The sequence below is a fragment of the Stegodyphus dumicola genome, chromosome 12 (assembly GCF_044657685.1).
Source record: "Stegodyphus dumicola isolate Sdum_Otavi_A_Nest chromosome 12, ASM4465768v1".
Classification (NCBI taxonomy): Eukaryota; Metazoa; Arthropoda; class Arachnida; order Araneae; family Eresidae; genus Stegodyphus; species Stegodyphus dumicola.
Window position 1 is genome coordinate 77,551,805 of NC_140779.1, and position 21,936 is coordinate 77,573,740.

A 21,936-nucleotide genomic window follows, 5' to 3' on the forward strand; every position below is an offset into this window, starting at 1 on the left:
AAATGCCAAGGGAGTAATATGCATCACATGTTGGGAAAGCTGTTGTTCCCCTTCTGTAATAATGATGTAATGTTATTTTTAATAAACCAAGAAAACCTATGTTAAGTTTTTAAATAAATTTAAAAAAGACAATCAGTCTTAATTTTTCCAACTCAGAAGCTCGGCAATGTTACAGCTTAAATTTATTGGTGGCAGTCCTATGATATGAAATCCACAGAAGCAGACTAAGAGCATCAGTCCGTTTTTTTTTTTTTAATTGAAAATTTTAAATCCTTGTGCACCACATAGTATTACATAAGGCTTATAGAGGTAAGTAAAAAAACAAACAAATACAACAACACAACACAAAATAAAATAAACTTACAAATTGACAGATGACACATAAGAGATAAATTTACAGAAGAAAGAGAAAGCCATTTTATGTTGGACAAATATGTGAAGAGGGGGAGGAAATGTAATATTCACAGAGTTTAACCTAGAAATGAGTTCTTTTCGTCCTTCCTTGAGCTTTGAAAAATAGAACAACAAATGTTCGACATTTTGCACTCCCTCGAAACTGCATGAACACAAGTCTGTACTAGATAATCTAAATCTCTTCAGATATGATCTGAATTTACCATGTCCAGTTAGAAATTGAGTAACTTCAAAATTGCAGAAAAAGTGTTTATTATTCAGTCTGTGAGGAATGGAAGGAAAAAATAGTTTAGTCAAAGAGGCAGTAGTAGAATTCCTGTATAGTTCGTTCCACCTGAGTATTGTACCATCCCTATTTTTGTTCTTGTAAAATGACTAGGGAAGTATCATTGGAGTAATTACTTGAAGATGAGTAGCATGTTTCGCCAACCAATCAGCTCTTTCATTTCCTAGATTGCCAGTGTGGCCACGTACATGAGAAAAGATAACATCAACACCTTTATTATTAAGGTCTTTAAGAAGCGCATGGAAAGTGACAATTAATTTATTATATGAGAAGCTATTCCTAAGAGAATCAGTGCGAATAAGAAATTTAGCACTTAGCGAATAGTTGTTAGATATCCACTTAATTGGCTCACTAATGCACAGTAATTCAGCTTGGAAAACACTGCATTCATTGGGAATTCTAAAGAGTTTGTATTCCAGTTCAAAACCATGATGGAAAATGACATAAGCTAATCCAACTCGATTATTAATTTTACCGTCATCTGTATAACACACAACAGGGAAATTATCATCAACAGAATTGTCATAAATGATAGTTTGAATTGGCAAACAATTGGCAGGATGAGGAAGATCTTCAAACAACACGTTAGTATCGAACATAAATTTTCTGATGGTATCTTTAAACTTTTTGTCATTTAAAGCATGAAGGTCAATTGGAGGAAATTCTGAAATTGCGAAACAGGCTACATAGATAATTGTTCTGTAGCCACACACAACTCTTAGTAAAATTCTTCTTTGAATTCTGCGAAGTATACAAGAATTAATCTTCTTTTCTAAAGCTGTTCCCCACACTCTAGAAGCATAGCAAATAAAGGGAACAATACCCTGCTTATAAATCATATCAATAACATTAGATTTTAAACCGAAAGTATTGCAAGAGACACAATTAAGTCCTCTAAGTATATTTTCACACTTATTGGATAAATACATAATATGATTTTTCCAACAAAACTTATGATCAAGAATAACGCCTAAATATTTAATTTCATTCACCATTTCGAGTAAGGTATTATTCCAAGTACAGTTGTTGGTTTGTATAGTTGACATGCTTTCTTTTAATTATCATAATTTTAGATTTATTAGGATTGAATTCCAATTTCTGTTCTCTGGACCAATTGGAAATAATATTAAGGATGTTCTGAGCCGTATTAAAGAGAGTAATGGGACACTTCTTTTGAAAGCAAATTAGATCATCAGCAAAAGCAATTGTTTTACAACTTGGACAATATGAGAGTCTATTGAGTAGATCATTCATAATTAAATTCCACAATAAAGGTCCGAAAACCGAGCCTTGAGGGCAACTTTTTTCCAAAATGCGGGAGGAAGAAACGTGGCCAAGGGAGAGCAATGCAGATCTGTTATGCAGAAAATCTTTAATAAGATGGAAAATATTACATGGAATACCTGCTTTCCTTAAAAAAAAAAAAAAAAAAAAAAAAAAAAAAAACTAGTATCCCAGGCTACCAGGCATGGTCGAAAGCACCTTTGATATCAAGGAACACTAAAACTGTGTGTAAATTTCTCTTCTTACCTTCATCCACTATGTCTTTTAAATACAAAAGAGCATCTTCACAACTCTTATGAGGGGTAAAACCAAACTGTTTTTTGTTTAGCAGTTTTTTATTATGCAAGAACCAGGTAATTCTATTTACAAACAGCTTTTCTAGGCATTTTCCTAAACTGGGAAGAAGACTAATGCATCTCAAGTTAACTAAATGCGGGATACGAGGGCCACTATCGTTAGGGTTTAAAATGGCATTCACTGTTTTCCAGCAGCAAGGAGATGAACCAAGCTTCAGACAAGTATTGAAGATTTTGGAGAATAAATTTGGAAACATTCTATGAATTTGCTTCAAAATTTCGTTTGAAATAGAATCAAGACCAGGAGCTTTATTGCATTTAAGATTTTCTATAACACTTTTAATTTCTGACATAGTAAATGGAGGATCTGGATTAGCAACATAATTTAACGAAGCTTCAGCCCTAATTATTCTATGAAATGAATTATCCATGCTAAAAGGGTACGTGAGAAAGCTTCTGTTAAGAACCTCATCAGCAGTTTCTTCAAGCGACTTTAAAGAAGGTCCCTCAGGCTTCAAAATACAGCCTAAATTTATTGGTGGTAGTGCTACAGCATGAAATCTGTGAAGCAGTCTCAATTTGGCAACCAAACAAGAAATTTTACTCTAAAAAAGGTCTCTCTCTCTTTTTTTTTTTTTTTTTTTACTTTAAAAAGATTGCGGGCATCATTCTGGGTAAAGAAAAGGAGCATCAGGCTCTGAAAATCAGCTCATTTGAAATTCTGCAGGACAGTCGATGTATGAAGATATATAGCATTTTCAAGTTTTATTGGACCGCCAGTGTCCATAAATGATTTAGTAAAGAGAAAGGATGGTCAGACTCTGAAATTCAGCTCATCTAAAATTTGTAGGAGAGATTTTCAGTATTGTTAAGTTTGTGTGACTGCCAGAGTCCTTAAATGGTTTAGTGAACAGAAAAATGACAGGCTCCAAAATTCAGCTCACTTGAAGTTTTGCAGGACAGTTAATGCCCGAAGATGTATAGCATTGTGCTTAAGTATGGGACCATAAGCATGTCTAGAAAGTATGCATGATGTGAGAAGTGCTTTAAAGTGTTGGGACCCTCAGTGTCCATAAAAATTTTAAATTTGACAGTACATCTACAGGTTCCTGGCCAACCAGGGCATCAAGTCTATAAACCCAGGTGGGTAAGCACCTTGGATTTTTTTTTACTGAGGCAGTGAAGTAATTTATTTATGGGTACTGTTCTGTTATTGGGACCGGATTCAGATATTGCCAAAGGCTGGTGATTTGGCAAAAAATTCGAAGTACAAAAATAATCGGCAAAATATTTATGATATGGTTGAGTTGAAAGAAAATTCAAAAGAAAAAATAATATAACAGATATTCTACAAATTGCAGATTTCTAATGTAAATTAAACAACTTGCCAAATGAAAAAGAAATTCGGTTAACGAATTAAGTTTACCATGGAGACCTGCTCCAGACTTTCAGGCAACTTAACTACAGATATCATTTAAGTTGCCTGAAAACATTTGCATATTAGGATGCTTTTGCTGCCACATCAAAACAATTAAATAAGAATCTAATTCGTTACCTTCAGTGTCACGTTTACTGTTTCACAGTGATCCATAACCTTTCAATAATCCGTGTGTGACAACCAGTATCAGGACCGATAAAAGTATATTTACGATTAACGGAAAAATGTTCAAATCCGGCCTCTTTTAGTTCTTCAGAGTGATACCATTAACAGCAGTCTGAGTATATTATAATGTCATTAATCCTTCAATGACTTTAAGCAAAATTCTGGCACAGTGGTTAAGCATAGCAACTAAAAAACATTCTTTTGCTTCTCTGCAAATTCCGCTGCACACACATTGTGGCGTAAAGATTCGACCAACATTGTTTGTTCAATGCGAAAACAAGCTTTTATCAACTTCGACAATATTACCAGAGCCACCTATTTTAACTGATGGTCTAGACATTAATACATAGCCACAGATGTCCCTCATATAACTGTTCCAATGAACAACAGTGCATAAAAAACTGATTCCAGATCCTTCAAACCAATTTTGAGAATGGAATCCTTTTTTCTCTCAGCAAGTCATATCTTCACATCTCCATGTCAGTACTTCCATTGAATTGAAATAGAGGTTTTATTTATGGCTTTTTGGGCTTCTTCTTCCAAAGTGAATTATTTCTCTTCCTGAAGAAATTTTTTGGCACATGTTTTATCATTACATAGGTCCAAAAGTTTCATATCCATGCTAAATACAACAGTAATAAAGACAGAAGTGACCATTACATCTTTAGAATTCATATTCTCGTAGCAAATTTTGAAAAGACATAATTTTACTTAAAAAAAAGAAAAATACTGTAACGACTTTAAAAGTACACATTGGCAACTTCATATGAATTAAACTCTTTAGCAAAACAATTGCTGATGACTCTAGTACCAATAACAGGACAGTATCTATTGCTGTAATTTAATTTATACAAGTTCAAGTTACTGTTTTTTTAATCAACATTGTTTTTTGTACAGCTTATAGCTTTGGTTTTGTGTTTCAAATAAGAAAGCTTAAATTTTAGAAATCTGAATTTCTGTTAATAGATCCTATAATATCTAAAATTCTAAAATGTTGATGAATTCTGCCAAAATTAAGACATTGTTTTCTGTAAAGCTTAAAGAAATGTGTTGTTTTGGTTTTGTATTTACAAATAAGAAACAATAAATTTTAGAAATTTGAATTTGTGTTAATAGATCTTTTAACGTCGGAAATATTGATAAGATCTGCTGACATTACACTTATATAATTGAATGTAAAGAGAGAAAGAATTACAATTCTGAAGGTTCTAATATTTAGCTAGTATTTTGACATATCCTTCCTACGTCGTCTTGAATGTTTCAAACATTAGAATTTTCCAGTAAGGAGTATAAAACATTGCATAAGAATCATAAGAACTGAAAAATTTTCAGTTGTGTTAAAGGAAAAGACATGAAATACCTAGTATCTTAGGTTTAAACTGTTATTATATCAGTGTTTAGTTATCAATATTTATACATATAATTTTTTTATTTAATTTACCTTTTCTTAAACTTACCTAGAAAATTTTGATGACCTGAATGTAAAGTATACAGGCTATCTCAAAATGTTGTTGCCTAACTTAACATACTAGTCTGTCATACCATGAAAGAAGATTTCATAAGTCCTCAAGTAGACCAATTATAACTGAATGCATAATGTGTATATTGATGTGTGCGTACTGGTTCGCAATAGGTTAAATGCACACAGCTTCGATGATAGGTTGCTATCAAAAGAAACACTTCAGAGATCTGGAACAGGAAAAGGGAAAGAGAGGTTGCACAACTCTTCACAATATCAGACTACAATCACTGCAAACTACTGTGAACATTTAAACACTCAAAACACATGCAGAGCTAACAACTAACAATGACAATAACTATAACTGAAAGCAGATGCAGCCTTATATAGTTTCTCCCATACATACGTACACACTCATATACATACATTTCTCAATCTGATCCCGATAATAGAGGAGTACCCACAAAACAAATCAAATGCTAACCAGTAAACAAACGCATAATTTACAAATTCCTATACAAATAGGACCATGGTCTTAGTATACTCTTTACATTATAAATACTATGAGGAGTATATAATATAGCTATAATAAGGGGCTAGCCTATTGTAATGAAAGTTGTTAGGTTTAGAATTTGATGATTTAAGGATCCAAACTATATCATTCAGCCAGTTTAGGCCTATGTAAGGGTTATCCGAAGGTGACTGTAGGTTAGGACAAAGACTTTCCGTTGAATCGGATTCCACAACCAAACCTCATCACCTGTGTTGAATCGATGTCCTGTAGCTCTCGTGTCGTATTGGGTCTTCATCTTCTCCGTCACCAATTTGACTCGCACTCGTGCAAAACTGTGCATCACTTCAAACCGTGCCTTCAGTCTTGGATGAACTCTCAGCCGACAAAGGCACATCTGGAAGGTGACCAAACAAAAGACCACAAGGCAGACTCGTCACGACCAAAGAGCATCTCGGATGGGAATAGCCATTAGTCTAGTAGACGGTACTGCGATAGGCCAGTAAAAATTGAGGTAACTTCTTGTCCCAGTTCTGTTGGTTTCTGGAAACCGCCACCAAGAGGTTATTAAGGATGGTTTGATTAAACCTCTCTACCATGCCATTTATCTCTTGTGCTGAGGAACCCTGTACTCTATGTAACATCATGCCTTCTTTATTCCACCCTTTCCAGTTTGGCTTCTCTCCTCCTACTCTTAGAGCTACTACTTATAATCTTGCCCTCAGTATGCTTGAAAGGAAATGTGATGCAGTTCCTGAGGCTCATAAAGCTTTTTCTTTAGAAGTTATAACTGTAAATTACCCTAGCTCTCAGTGGCTCCACATTTATACTAATGGCTCTGCATGTGAAGAAAATACTGGTGCTAGGTTGTATTTGTTAAAAAAAATAAGATATGTGTGCCAATTATAATATTTATTTAATGTTAGTTGGCAACAGTAGTGTTGTTGTCGTGTTGTCCTTATCTGGTGTGCATTACTGTGGTTGCTAGTTTCCATGTAACCAAATATTCCCAATATATTTGATTGTTCAACCTGGACTATGTCATTTATTTAACCCACGAATAATTTAAATTTTAACACATTATCAGCATGAAGTTCAAAAGAAAAAGGCATAACGATCCAGGATTGAGGATCGCACCAAAGCCTAACCATGCCAATTGCCGAAGTCTAACCATGTTGTTAATCTGAAGTGAGCTGGATACCCATCCTTTGACGAAGTAAATATTTTTTTTTTTGTGAATTTAGCTTGATATATTTACTTGAAGAATGACATCTGAAGAATATAAAATGCTGAAACTAAACGGCAACAATTATCACAGATGGTGTATCCATTTGCGTGCCGTGCTGGTGCAGAAGAGATGTTGGGAAGCAGTGGAAATCAGATATGGAATTGAAATGAATGAAGCAGAGAGGAAAAAGAATGACGAAGCTCTTACCCTATTATTCCTCATAGTTGAAGATACATTTCTAGATGATATCGGAGATTGTGTTAGAGCCAGAGATGCTTGGAACTGTTTAAATGCACACAAAATTTGGTTTGCTTCACGTACCGCAACTTATGAGAGAATTCTTTAACATAAATATGAAGCGAAATGAGTCTGTCCAATCCTATCTAGCAAGATTAATGGACTTACATAGAAAATTAGCTAATGGTGGATATGCATTCATAGATAGAGAAGTGGTACTAGTGATGCTATTGGAACTGCCTAGAAGTTATGAATCGCTCATCCTAAGTTTGGAAAAAGACGAAGCAAATCTGACAACTACGATTGTGAAACCAAGGCTACTTGTAGAAGAGAAATGTATAGTTAGAAATGAGTTCAGCTAAAGTTTATCATGAAGAACAAGCTCTTCACACTAAAATTTTTGCCACCAACCAGAAGAAGCCTGCATTTGGAAAACCCATGAAGAAGTATGCAGCTAAATGACCAAATAAAGAAGAAACTAACAAAGGAAGAAATACTAAATGCTTCAGCTGTGGCCAATGGGGGCACACCTCTAAAAATTGTGAAGAAGCCAAATATCAGAACCAAAAAAAGTGCCAAAACTGCAGTTGATCTCAAGACAAACATTGCACTTCTGGCAAATGAAGAAAAATCAAGGAAAAGCAATCTGTGGATTTTAGACAGTGGAGATACAGAACACATGACCTCTGATAAAAGAAAATTCTCAGACCTTAAGAAGTACACATCTGAAGTTGAAGTTGCTAATTCAAAAAGAATAAAGGTCACTGGAATTGGAAATATTTCATTTTCTGTTGGAGAAAAAGATGGAGAAAAAAACGTTACTATTGAAAACGTACTATATGTTCCAGAACTAGGAGGAAATCTATTATCCATTGGTAGAATTGAAGAAAGAGGCTTAGAAGTAGAATCTGCCGAAGGAAAAGCCAAAGTGATTGGTAAGAATGGACACCAGACACTCTTCTATCTTGTGAGAAAAAAGGAAGACTATACATAATCGAAGAAAAGATGACAACTGCCTACGTTACGAAAACTGAAAGTGCTGACTTTTGCATCGTAGACTTGGTCATCCACGCTCTTGTACAACAAAAAATATTGTCCCCATCGGCAGAAATTTGGAATCAACAGTATTAGTAAATGCACCTAGCCAAGTCTATATCCAGGGAAAAATGAAAAGGAAGAAATTTCCAAAGGCCAGTAGTACAAAAGCTAAAGACATTCTAGAAGTTATCCATTCAAATGTTGGTAAAATTTCTCTCCCTTCCTTTGAAGGCTAAAATTACTTTGTGACTTTCACAGATGAATTTTCTCACTATACCACGGCATTCTCTATGAAAGGCAAAAGTGAAGTACTGTTGCATAGTAGAAAATCTCCAAAACAGAAAAATCAAATTTCTGAGAAATGATAATGGTGGGGAATATACAGTTAAAAGTCTTTAATCAGGATTCGTCGGGACTTCGGCGATTCCAGATTATCGGTTTTTCCGTATTATAGAACATCAGTTTAAATCTGGTAAGATGGCATGCAGAAATTATAAAATTAAAAATATGAAGCCGTAATTTATGAAATAAAGAGCAATTATGAACTAAAGAGTATCAAAATTTACGAAAAAAAGCTTAATATTTATTTGTTTACTTTATTAAACATTTCTTTCAACGTGCGCATGCATAAAGCATACATTTCACATAGTCAAAATTAGAAAATTGCAACCAGAAAACTATTTGATGTGTATTCGTGATATTTATTATGACGAGGAATTTGATTTAAATCATATCAAAGACAGAGTGCATCGAGATGAAATACTACATTTAGTATGGAATTATTAGCCGAATAAAATAAAAACATCTGCCCTGAAGATAAGGATAGTACTGACAGATCAACTTCCAATTCATTGCGCGCCGCGACGTCCCCCCTCCCCCCGCAGAGCAGCGTGAAATTGATAAACAGATTTCAGAATGGTTAGAGAAACAAAGGATATGCCTTTATCCCTTTTTTGCAGCAATTCCACTTTTTGTTTGATGGACATCGAAACATGCTTTTGTGTTGTAGATCCTTTGGCAACTCCAGAATCGGAAATTCTTTTTGACATAATCGAAAGTTCAAGCTTACTTTTATAAAATTGCCCTAACAGTCTACAAAAAATAATAAGCCAGATCCAATTCGAAGATTAAGGAACAACGCAATCTGCAACATAAACTGAAATAGATAATTAGATAATTTTAGCTTAGCTTATACCATCCGTTATACATTAAACGCACATGCATAAACATATTATGTGCATGCGTAAACGCATATACGCATGCATAAAGGTATTATGCGCATGCGTAAGTGCATTGTACATTTACGCATGCACAGAAAGTTTGCAGCTTTGAGGTCCGGATTATAAATCATTCCGGATTATGGACGTCCGGATTAAAGACTTTTGACTGTACAAGTGAAAAGTTTGACAAGTACCTCGCTGCGCATGGGATTCAAAGACCACTAACTATACCTGACACACCCCAACAAAATGGTCTGGCAGAAAGACTGAACCAAACATTGATAAACACGACAAGATGCTTACTTATAGAGTCCAGAGCAGATCACAGGTTTTGGGCTGAAGCAATGGCCACTGTGCCCTATCTCCACAACAAATGCCCACCTATGGCAATTGATGGCGATATTCCAGAGGAAAGATGGTCAGGGTCCGGAAGCAAAACAGACCACCTGAGTTTTCAGATGCAGAGCCTGGAGTCATGTTTGCTCACACTCAAGAGGAAGCAGACTGAATCCTAAAGCTACAGAATGTGTTTTTGTGGGCTATCACATTTTTTTTTGTCAGCACAGATGTCATTTTTGAAGAAAATGTTTTCCCCTTAAAACTAAGCAAGTGTGACAATCCTTCAGAAGAAGCTACTCTTCAATTGAAGATTTTGAATCAGAATATCCCTTAGACCTACCTGAAACAGAAGCTTGTGCCTCATCTCTAGATCACGTAACTCCTGATATAAATGACTTGGATGAAACCCAACGTCTAAATACAGATCTTATTGACCAAAATTCTAAAAGATGTCCAGACCTACAGCCAGAAAATACTTTAGATTATGAAGATGAAGGCTAATCAGTTACACAGATACAAGACGTTGCTAACAGCCTAGACCCTGAAGTCGAAGCAGCAGTCAGAAATCCTACCCATGGGAGTATGAAATAGTGAAAAAAGAAATACGAGAATTCCTGAACGTTTCAAAGATTTTTATCTGTAGGATGCCCAAGAGATACAACAATCTGAAGAAAAGGACCCAGTAACTCTAAAAGATGTCCTGAAATCACCCGAAGCTGACATGTGGTTAAAAGACATGGAAAAAGAAATTCAGAACCTCACTCAAGCTCAAACATGGGAACTAACTAAACCACCAGGAGCTAAGGTAATACCACCCAGATGGTTGTTTCATACAAAAAAAAGATGAGATTGGAAACCGAGCAAAGCTGAAGGCCAGACTGGTGGCAAAAGGCTATCTGCAAATACCTGGAGTGGACTTTCAAGACACCTTTTCATAAGTCATCAAACTTAAATCTATAAGGTTACTGCTTGCCGTAGCTGCAGAGAAAAGCTAGAGGTTCACCAAATGGATGTGACAGCTGCATACCTTAATGGAATTCTAAAAGAGGACATATATATGGCACAGAAAGCTGCACTGAGAAAGGGAAAGAACAACTTGTCTGCCACCTGAAGAAAAGGATTTATGGTTTCTGACAATCAGGACGTGGATGGAATACTTGCTTGAACGACTTCCTGATTCAGTATGGATTGAAAAGATCAAGTGCAGACCCTTGTATTTACTTTTGTTCTGAGAAGAACATTATAATTGGAGTTTATGTTGATGACTTCCTGATAGTTGGAAACATGCCAGAGATAAATGAATTCAAGGAAAGCATCGAGAAAAGGTTTAGTGTGAAGAACCTAGGTCCTGCAAGCCAGATCTTATCCATGCAAATATGCAAAGAAGAAAATGGATCATACACTCTAGATCAAATTGTTTATGTACCAGAGATTGTAAAAGCATTTAAAATGACTGAAGCAAAATGTGCATCCACGCCACTGGACCCTAGCATAAAATATAAGAAGGTAGATGAACAGCAGTGGGAGGAAATCAAAGAAAACAGCAAGGAAATCCCTTACACACAAGCTATAGGAAGTCTCCTTTATCTGACTTGTGGTACTCTCCCAGACATGGCTTATTCTTCCACCTACATGAGCCAATTTAATGAAAAACGCACTGGAGAGGTGTGAAGCACATTCTAAGATACCTAAAGGGAACACGACACAGAAAGTTGAGATTCCAGAAGACAGGTGAGCCATTTCAAGTCTACTCAGATGCTGACTGGGGGTGTGACAGAACTGACTGTAAATCTTACAGTAGTTATATAATGCTACTCGTAGGTGCTCCAATCTCATGGTCGAGCAAGATGCAACTCACAACAGCTTTATCGTTGACAGAAGCAGGGTATGTGGCGATGTGTCACACTGCCAAGAAAGTTCTATGGATTACAAATTTGATCAAGGAAATCTGTAGTGAATTAGCTGCTTCACCTCCAAAAGTGCTAGTCAACAACCAAGGAACAATATTCCTAGCCAAGAACCATGTTACTTCTGAAAGAAGTAAGCACATCGATATTAAATTTCATTTTCTGAGAGACCTAGTGAAAGAAAATGTGATTACATTTGATCATGTGCCATCCAGCGACAATCTCGCTGATCTCCTAACTAAGCAAACCTCGAAAAAACTTTTACGTGACATGAACTATGCCAGAACTTGCATGTAAAAATGATCTCCTTCGAAGTTTGTGACTGAACATAAACCATTATGGTTGTAACTGTGTAGAAACTTGAGTTAATACTCCAGAAAGAAGCCTAGATACTAATTTTTCCTTAATTATTTCTATGTAAACATTGTGTTTCCTAGTATAACTTAATATGTGTTCATTTAATGATACAATTCACAAGTAGAGGTCAATAGTGTTTAAGCATGTAATAGCAGCTACATTATTTTTCTGTAAATGTGTACAACCACAGCATGATTAATTTTTTTATGGAAGTATGTAAATATCTCGCACATAGTGTGATTGGCAAGGAGGCGTGTTAAAAAAAATAAGATATGCATGCCAATCACAATATTTACTTAATGTTAGTTGGCAACAGTAGTGTTGTTGTCGTGTTGTCCTTATATGGTGTGCATTACTGTGGTTGCTCGTTTCCATGTAACCAAATATTCCCAATATATTTGATTGTTCAACCCAGACTATGTCATTTATTTAACCCAGGAATAATTTAAATTTTAAAAGTACTGTGATGAATATTTTGAGAAATCCTATTCTGTTGGTCTTAATGCCTCTAACTTCGATGCAAAGATTTTTGCCATGGGAAAAGCAATTTAAATCTTCTTGGACTTGATACTAACTTTAACAAGACAGCTATATTTGTTGACTCCCAGGCTGTAATTATGGCAGCTGTCTTCTATATACGTAGTAATTACTTTCTTGTTGAAGAGACTGAGATAAATATATCCAAAGCAATTGCCTCTGGCTAGGAGCAGTGTTGCCAGATCGTGCGATTTTTCGAAAATTTGCGACTTTTGACAAACTTATGCTACTAAAATTTTAGCATTTGCAATTTTGCAAAATTTTTGCGACCTCCATCATTTCCTTGCGCTACTTTTGCGACTTCAATGAATTTTTTTTCTTTAATATATCGTAAAATGCTTATATGTTAAAATAATGTATCAATTAAAAATAATTTACATTAAAATAAAAGTTTGCTTATGCTTAAGTGGAAGTTCGCATCTGGCAGTCCTGTTACATGTTGGCTACCCTTTCAATTCTTCACAGCCTCATGAAGGTATAATGAAAAGGGGGGGGAAGAAAAAAAAACTGCTTCAGGACTTCTCACCTTTGCCCCTCGCCCCCCCCCCAATTTCCCCTGCGTTTTGTTTTTAAGTCAGTTTACCCTTCTCGTTCTATGGTGCTAACGAATCGAACAAAAGAACTTACAACTTGAGGACCCAAACAGAGAAAGAAATAAAAGATATATTGGGGTGCAAATAGAGAAAGAAATGAAATTCATTCCCTTGATTATAATACTGCTAAGAACTAAGCAATGGAAATGATTTAAATATCAAACAAACAGCACTTTTCTAAATAACAACACAAATAAATTTAACAGTGAAAGAACACGGCTTTCTTTAGTAATCAGAATCTGAAAGTCCACCAGGCAGGATGGAAAACTTACTGAAAAACGTTCCTCAGTTAAAATGTTCACAATTAAACAAAATAAATAAATAAACAAAAACAAAAACAAAAAAAAAGAATTAAAAAAATTAACTGCCAACTTAAAAAATTAAGTACAAAAGCGCTAACAATCTAAACGTGAGGTATCTCTTAAGAATGGATATGCACAAATTAATTTAAAAGTAGAACTTAAATTAAATGAGAATTAATTTTAAAAAAATGGATTTTTACTCAATTGAAATCAAGCAGTATAGTTTTAAAATATTTATTAAAGAAAAGATATGCAATTAAAGCAACTAAGTATCGAATACTGTCTATAACTTATGGAACCAATAGACAGTAAATTTCTGATAATGTCAGAGGTCAGGTAAACATGCATAACTATCAAATCGCAAAAAGTCACGTGATCTGACATGATTTGCGATTTTTTTAGTCTTCTTTTGCTACTTTAGTTGAACATTTTCTGGCAACACTGGCTGGGAGCTTGTTTTTCAATGCATTCACCAGCCACTGTGGGGTGCCTGGAAATGAAAAAGGCCAAACTTTTGGCTAAAAATGGCTGTAAGCTACCTCAGCCACATTTTCCTCTATCCAACCATCAGTTTAGTTCTAAGGTAAAGAAGAAAGTGGACCAACTCTTAAAACAAAAGTATAAACTCCTTTCAACTGCTAAAGTGTGAAATATTCTTGTATTTTTGACTATCCCAATGGACATGCCCCATGCAGTTTTTACGGTAAATTTTCAACTTTCGACGGGCCATGACTTTCTATATAAATACATTGGTAGTTGCTTATGATGTCTGTCCTCTTTGTCTGTGAGATGAAACCATAGACTTTCTTTATTTGACAACTTGAACTACACTTGATTTGACTTTTAGGTTTGACAACTTTACCAAAGCTAAATTTTATTGGGCTGCCACAAGTCCCATTGCAGATATCATTACAGACTGACATGGTGGGGGGTGACCATGCCATCTCACTGAGGATGTAAAGGTTGCTTTTGTCGATGCTCAGTAGCTTGCAGAGTTCTTTAATCACAGCCGAGGTAAAATTTCTTTTTTTTTTATCAAGAATTCATGATAAAGGGTCGATATCAAAGAAACTGTAAAGCTGAGAGTGCCAAAAGTGAAAACCTGCAAAAATACAATGAAATGATTGAAGATGGCAGGCACATACTCACAGAGGGAAGTTTGCCCCCTGTTAATGAGACAATTACACATTCACCGGTAACTCTGCTCCCAGAAAGCGATGCTGATTCTCCTAAAAAAGAACCAAAGGGCACACCGCTGTTCCTGCCCAATACGGGTGAATGAACTACCTCGTCTTTCAATAGACAAGACTAAAAATTCTCAATGAAGAGAAAGTAACGACTTGAAATCGCCTGCTTACTTAACATGTTTAAACTCCTAAAGTTTTCCCATAGAAAGCAATTATCTGATAGAAAATGGACAGCTACTTAAAGAACTGGAAAATGGTTGAAACCATTGGCCATTCCCGAAGCAGTTCAAGAAATAAACCTAGTTACATGTGGAACTTTGCCCACAACACCTAAGGACAAAAAAAAAAAAAAAAAAAAAAAAAAAGATATAAAGACCACACTTTGTTTACCCTTCAAGTATCTGGAAGCTTTTCTAGTAGAGGATATCAATTCCATTATGATAGTGGATGTGATACTAAACCTTTTTGCCAGAATGGGATTTTCTAAAGAAATTCAGTACTATCAAGGAACATTAGTTATGTCAGTTTTGACCTCGTACAAACCAGTCAAATTCTCTGTCCATTCGACAGTGCCCGGTAAATTTAGGAGTGGGTTGTCAGAAACCAACTTTTAATCCTTGGCACTTAACCCAGTATAGTGTAAATATTTATGTTTTATATTAAATTTTCTGGCTGACTTTATGTGTCTCTAGCAGTGGTAATTAAGAAAGAGATGTTGGACATCTACAACAAACGTTCCCCTCTCTCCGTTTTTGTTTCCATAAATTGGTTTTCAATGACATTTCTTTCATCGCACGCGCAATTGAGAAAAACCAAGTTATCTCTGCTGCAGTACAGTATGTTAATTATGTAATAGCATATTTTAAAGAGGGGTGGAGAAACTCATCTTGGAAATTTACTGAAATCTGGAAGTACATCTAAGATTTGCACCTCAGCACCACCAGTTAAAAAAAAAGAAAAATAATAGAAGTAATAAAAAAAATAATACAATTTAAAAAAAATCCGCACGGTCTCGGAATGGAGAATGTAATAACAAAAGGCGAGTGTAATATAAATGGGATTTTCATCCGGATTAATTGAGAATCTTGCATGTCACTTTCTGACACCTGTTGACTAGGGAGACACACCATGATCAATAACAATGTATTGATTGATGTTGTACTGAAGATGGCTTGGAATACACTTTTGGCTCTTGAGTGCTTATGGAGGGGGTCAGGGTTAGCACTACATTGGAAGGTAATTCTCCGGCTTTCCTTGCATGCCTTTATGGCGTTGTGGTTCTGCACACTGGGTCGGTATTCCAGAGGTCCGCGGTTCGATTCTCAGAGAAGGCATTTGTAAATTTTTCATCTCTCCGGGTGTTCAAAAAATCCTAATGTCTCTACAGTGGTGCCCAAACTAAAAAGGTTGTAAATGATGACTCTCCACACCCAGGATTTGGCGACTGGATCCCCAGTCACCCTTTAAAAGAGAGAAGTATGTAAGGTATTTCTCCCACTTTCTTGGCGTACCTTCATGGTGTACTGGTTCTGCACACTGGGCCGGTATTTCAGAGTTCCGTGGTTTAATTCCCGGCGAAGGCGCTGCTAATTTTTCATTTCTCCAGCTTCCAAAAATTGCCCAATGTATCTACAACACATTTTGCTGCTTGGTACAATACTGCTGCCTGGTATCTCCCTAAATTTTATTGCCCGAGCTTCTACAAAACTCTAAAAATTCTCCCATTCTAATTTTTGCTGCTTGGTACTCCTCTAAATTCTAAAGTATTTGCCACCCTAAATTCTGATACCCAGTGTGACCACACTGGTTTTACCTGGTGTGGTGCCAGCCCTATCGGAGTAGGATTTTTCTAGTTTACTGTCTGATATAAACAATAAATGAAACTAAAATGTTACTATGTCAGCATATACTTTTACAAATGACCTTAAAAAAAAAACAATGACCTAAAATCTAAACCAATGACCTAAAATCTGGAAATTTCTGAATTATGGAATTACCAAAGTCTGATGACTCCAAATCACGGACTTTGTACTGATTGTGCTGAACAATACTAAGATATAGGCTGAAAATTATTTTACAGCTCTTTTCACATTTTCTCCATATTTGCTTCAACACGAGTTAGAAAACTACAAATTTACATTAAAATTATTTTTATATTAAATAAATAAAAGTTTAATTTTACAATCCAGTTGGCAAAAATTTGTTTTTATTTTGAATTAGTGTACTAAGCACTTAATTTAATCTCCATTGGCATAGGTCAGATATAGCAGGAAGCTGTTTTTAGCTACCCTTATGTATAGCAGTCATTAATTATACCCGTTAATATAATGTTTTTTTTTGTACTGAGACTTTTCTAAATGATATCATTAGAAAACGAGAGAGATTAATGTACTGTGTCTGATTTTCAAAGACAGACAAATAATTTGAATTCAACCAAAAAGCATTAAACATTATGATAAAAATATACCTCAGATCTTGAACAATTTAAACCCTGTATTAATCTTTTAGGATGTTCTTTTGGAGGCTTTGATACATTTCCTTTTATTTTCAGCCAATTACTAACATAAAAAGAATCACCAAATGGTACCTAAACAAAAAAATTAAAAATTATTTTCAGAATTCTCTGAAATTCAAATTTAAATGCAAATAAAGTTATTATAACAGATTAAAAATATATAAAAAATTTCAGCAATAAAAAATGAATCACACTCCTCATTCCTTATCTAGCTTAAGTGTTTAGATGATGAAAGATATATCACACATGAATAAACATTCTACGTAGCTCAAAACTGCATTCATATCTTAAGACCAATAAATGGTGTCTCGTAAGGTCTATAATTTTACAACAGCGTCATCTTAAGTCATGCAATGCATGCTTATAAGTTTAAACCTGATAAAAAATAATTTTTTGTTTAACTCTATCATAATAAATCCTTATTAACTACTTTTAATTTGTAACTACATACTGAATCATTGATTTTAGAGTCAGGTATTGAAAATGAAACGAGTTGCCCGCTTTCAGTTTATATGCCCTCATCGTAAAAGGATCGGTGCTTGCTGAACAACATCAGCATTAGTCAATGAAATATTTACAGTGTGCAAAGCATGTCTCCCTTCCTCCTACAAAGACAATTCTCCATCCAGTTATGCTCTGGCATGTTCATTATTTACCATTGAATTTACTACTGTTTTTCAATATGCTAGTTGCGATATTTGCATTGTACTACACATTTAATTTAAGGTTCAATTACTACTACTTTCAAGATTAAGGGCAATAACTTTTCTATAAATATGAAGCAAAATAAATAATTCAAGATAATTATCTGGTTAGTAGTGATGTTAAAAAAAGATTTTTCTCTTGGTTTCTTTTCAGTTGTTTAGTACAGATAGAATAATTGCTTGAAGTAAAGATGAAATAATCAAATTCACCTCTTAAGTGACCAAATAATTCAATGCATGACAACTACCCCATGGGCATGTTTTTCTTGAGGACTTCATTCCCTTACTGACTGAATAGCATCAGCATTGGGAAATTTCCCAATGCATGTGCATTTCAAGTTCATTTAAAAAACATTTCAGGAATGGCTGAAAATGAAACAGAGGGTGTGATACAAGATCTAGTTAAAAAGCCATTTACCCTTCTACCTTTCTTTGTGAAAAAGAGAGATAATCAAAAACCATAGACCTTGTTTATGTCGTAAGCATGAGGATAAAAAACACAAATTTGTAAGACATTTCCAAGCTGCTCATTACAAGAAAATTAGTTGGCTCTGTTGTTAAAGAATTGTTGTTCTGCTGGCTCTGTCTGCTCTTTGGTGCTGACAAGTGCGTGGACTAAGGATGGATTTAGCAATTTTAACGTATTATCAATATCCATCTCAAAATCCATCACATGAAAAATCTTTTGGTCATATTAAAACAAGTTTACAACTTTCCACATTTGGGCGATCAAAAATAGATCTCCAATTAAATTAACATAAGCATATATCTGGTTGTAAGGAAAGTTTCCGCCAAAAAACATTTTTAATAAAGTTTAAAAAGACATGAAAAGCAGTACCTTTAGTCCGAGTAATAATCACCACCCAAATCTTTCGCATCTCTGTTAATAATAAAATTTTTAGTACTTTTCCATTTTGCCAGCACAGGTGATAAAGTCGCCAATAATGGTGCAACTGATACCAAATGGAATATCCTCCCTGGTAACCTTTTACTCCTCATTTTCAAAACAAGTCGCAGCCATTTCTTATCAGATTGATTGTTTCTTTCAATACTGGCATACAATTACATAGAATTTTTACCAGATATTTCAACTTTATGCCCTAAGGCCTTTTGCAGGCGGTAATTAAGTCAATTATGATGCAATCACACTGCTCACCCGATGGCGAAAATATAGAAAAGGCAAAGTCAAGGGTTAAATTCATCAATTCTAATGAGAATGCACTAGCGAAGTAAAGTACTGCAGTTTTACATAATTTCTGAGTAAGCTATTTGTACGAATTGAAATAATTCTTGCATTTAAACTTGTATTCCAAATTAAGATTTAACTTGAAATTAATGTAGATAATTACTGAGAGAATTAGATTTTTGTAGTGTAGTTTAGAGATGAGATCACGGGTCATGTGATATGAACCAGTGAATCAGGATACTGTACGATGAAAGCATCGTAAATTCTTAAATTAATGTCTTTTTACAAATTTATTGTCTTTATTTATTGGCTTTTTTACAAATTTTTTACAAAATTTTAAACAACATTTGTTTTTAAATTAATGATATAAATGTGGATTAACATAAAAAACAATTAACTTTAGGATATTTTAAAGAATATAATAAATGAAGTATTTAACTTACAATTATTTTGCGCATCTCTGGCAGATTGAACACATATGCTCCATACAAATACTGATATTGTATTTCTCGCATAGAAACCATGTCTTTCTGTCTTTGTTTTTAGGGTTCTCAGCGCATATTCTGTAAATTTTTTTTTATCTTTTTAGATGGTGGTTCCATATTGAAATCTCCTGAAATTATTTTTTCGGTACAACTCTGATATACGCCCTAATTTCACCAAATGTGGCGATATGTGTTCTGCGCTGGTTTTTGGCACGATTGCGTGTTGTATGGCAACCCTGTTGACGTTGAAAAGTCTTTCGCTGGAGTTCATTGGTTCCCGTCATGCTTTGTGTCTGAGAAGCTAGGGGGAAAAGATTTAATGGTGAAAGTTGTTGAATTGAAGTTCGGCATAAGGAAATATCGTCGTGGTCATCCTGTTGAGGGGCAATGGGTATTTGGAGGTGTGGAAAGAAGGTATGGAAGATTTTTTTTAGTGGTTGTGCGTGATAGAAGTAGGGATTTGTGATTATTTGTTATTTTATTTATTTGTGAACCATAGTATGAATTTTCTGGATAGTGTGTCTGGCTGTCATATAAATACGATACTAGTGATTACGTGGCGGCATGTTAAAGGCGGTATGAAATGTATATCTGTTCTTCGAAAAAGCATTAATGGTAAGTGCATTTTATTTTATTCTTGTTCTTATTTTGTAGAATGTAATGTTCATTGTTTTTTTTAGTATGAATTTCTGTCGTCATTGTTGTTTTTTTGAATTGTTTGAAATTTTAGTTATTTTGTTGACTAGTGCGTACCATCTGAATTGTGCAATTCGTAGATGTTTTTTAAAGTTGAAACAGAACGCTGTGTACATGGTATTCTTTGAAATTTATTGTTGTTATGTTAATTTATTAAAGTGAGGTGCGCATAGTTCGTAAATTCGTTTGTTGCCTAAATTGTGCAATTTGTAGATGTTTTTTTAAGTTGAAACAGGATGCTGTGTACATGGTATTCTTTGAAATTTATTGTTATGTTAATTTAGTAAAGCGAGGTGTGCGTAGTTCGTAAATTCGTTCGTTGCCTAGATTGCGCCATTCGTAGATGTTTTTTTAAATTAAAACATATCGCTCTGTACATGGACTAAACTTTAAATTAAAACATATCGCTGTGTACATGGTAAAATAATTTTGGTTAGAAACTTCACGGTTTTGCTATCTAAATTTTTTGTTTTTGTTTCGGATTTTTAGCTTAAATTGTGTGTTCAAAACGTGGTTTTTGCATTCGCGAAAACCGTGTTTTTGGAGACATTTTAGGCTTAAAGTTCGAAATGTAGACAAAAAATTTAGATAGCAATATGGCAGCGTGGAGTTTCTCGCCAAAAATATTTGGTGAGAAATTTGGCGCCTTGAGGGTGCATATCAGAGTAGTTCCATTTCTTCTTTTAGCTTCAAAGGGAGCATGATTTGCTACCGCCGTTGATTTAAGTGATATTCCACTAACTTCAATCTTACTGATTTGAGAAAGGAACGCCTGTTTCTAAACTGAGTTGGTGGTTCTTTTGTAGAAAGTAAGGTAAAATCCTAGGAGAGCCCACACCCTTGGTGAGAAACTGGGAAAGTGCAGAATCACCCACTGCCTTACCCACAATGATGTGGAGGTAATTAATTGCAAAGGTACTCCGTAATCCAAATGCCTTGGTCCCACTGCTTCGCATGTTTCTCAAAATTGAAAACTTGAAAATAACAAGTCAAAGAATTGCAGAAACTCGGTATCCATTTACACATCAACCTATTTTCACTTAAAAAAAAATCCAGAATTACACAAATTTGGCACTGCACACTCCCTTGACTTTGTCTATGTACACATTGATACACGCCAAGGGTGTAGGCTCTGCTAAGGATCCAACCTAAAGTAAGATTATTCATGCCTTGATTGCTGCAAAATTTAAAATTGAGGAAAAAATCACCACAGGCCATCATTTCGATACTCTAGCTGTAGAATATGCTGCTCCTCCCATTTCATCTAAAACATCTACTGCTCCTTTGGTTAGATTATAAAATGAAATAATCTCCGCCTTTTTTAGTTCTACAGTGGTTTGGTCAATTTTACTATCATTGTGCATAGTTGATAGTAGAACAACACTTGTTTTTCCTTAATGTATAAGAAACAAGCGTTGTTTCTTTCTGGAAACCAAAAATTGAAGAATATGCTTCCCGCTTCTTCATTAGAAAATCCTGCGGAATTTCTCTCAATCTCAACACTCTTGGAATCAACCAGTGCAAATAATTTTATGCTACATTTGGCAGGTTT

General features: G+C 34.9%; 1 protein-coding gene across 4 annotated transcripts in view; it reads right to left on the reverse strand.

The window, feature by feature from the left end:
- The window catches only part of Smug (Single-strand-selective monofunctional uracil-DNA glycosylase), a 67,477-nt gene that overhangs the window by 41,504 nt on the left and 4,037 nt on the right, over positions 1-21,936 (reverse strand). For all 4 annotated transcript variants that reach the window (XR_015038236.1, XR_015038237.1, XM_085806611.1 and 1 more), the window contains exon 2: positions 17,266-17,385. Coding sequence is in view for 2 of the 4 variants with exons in the window: in XM_085806611.1 (XP_085662737.1) it covers positions 17,266-17,385 (120 nt within the window). In the remaining 2 variants the exon portion in view is untranslated. The remainder of the gene's footprint in view (positions 1-17,265; positions 17,386-21,936) is intronic.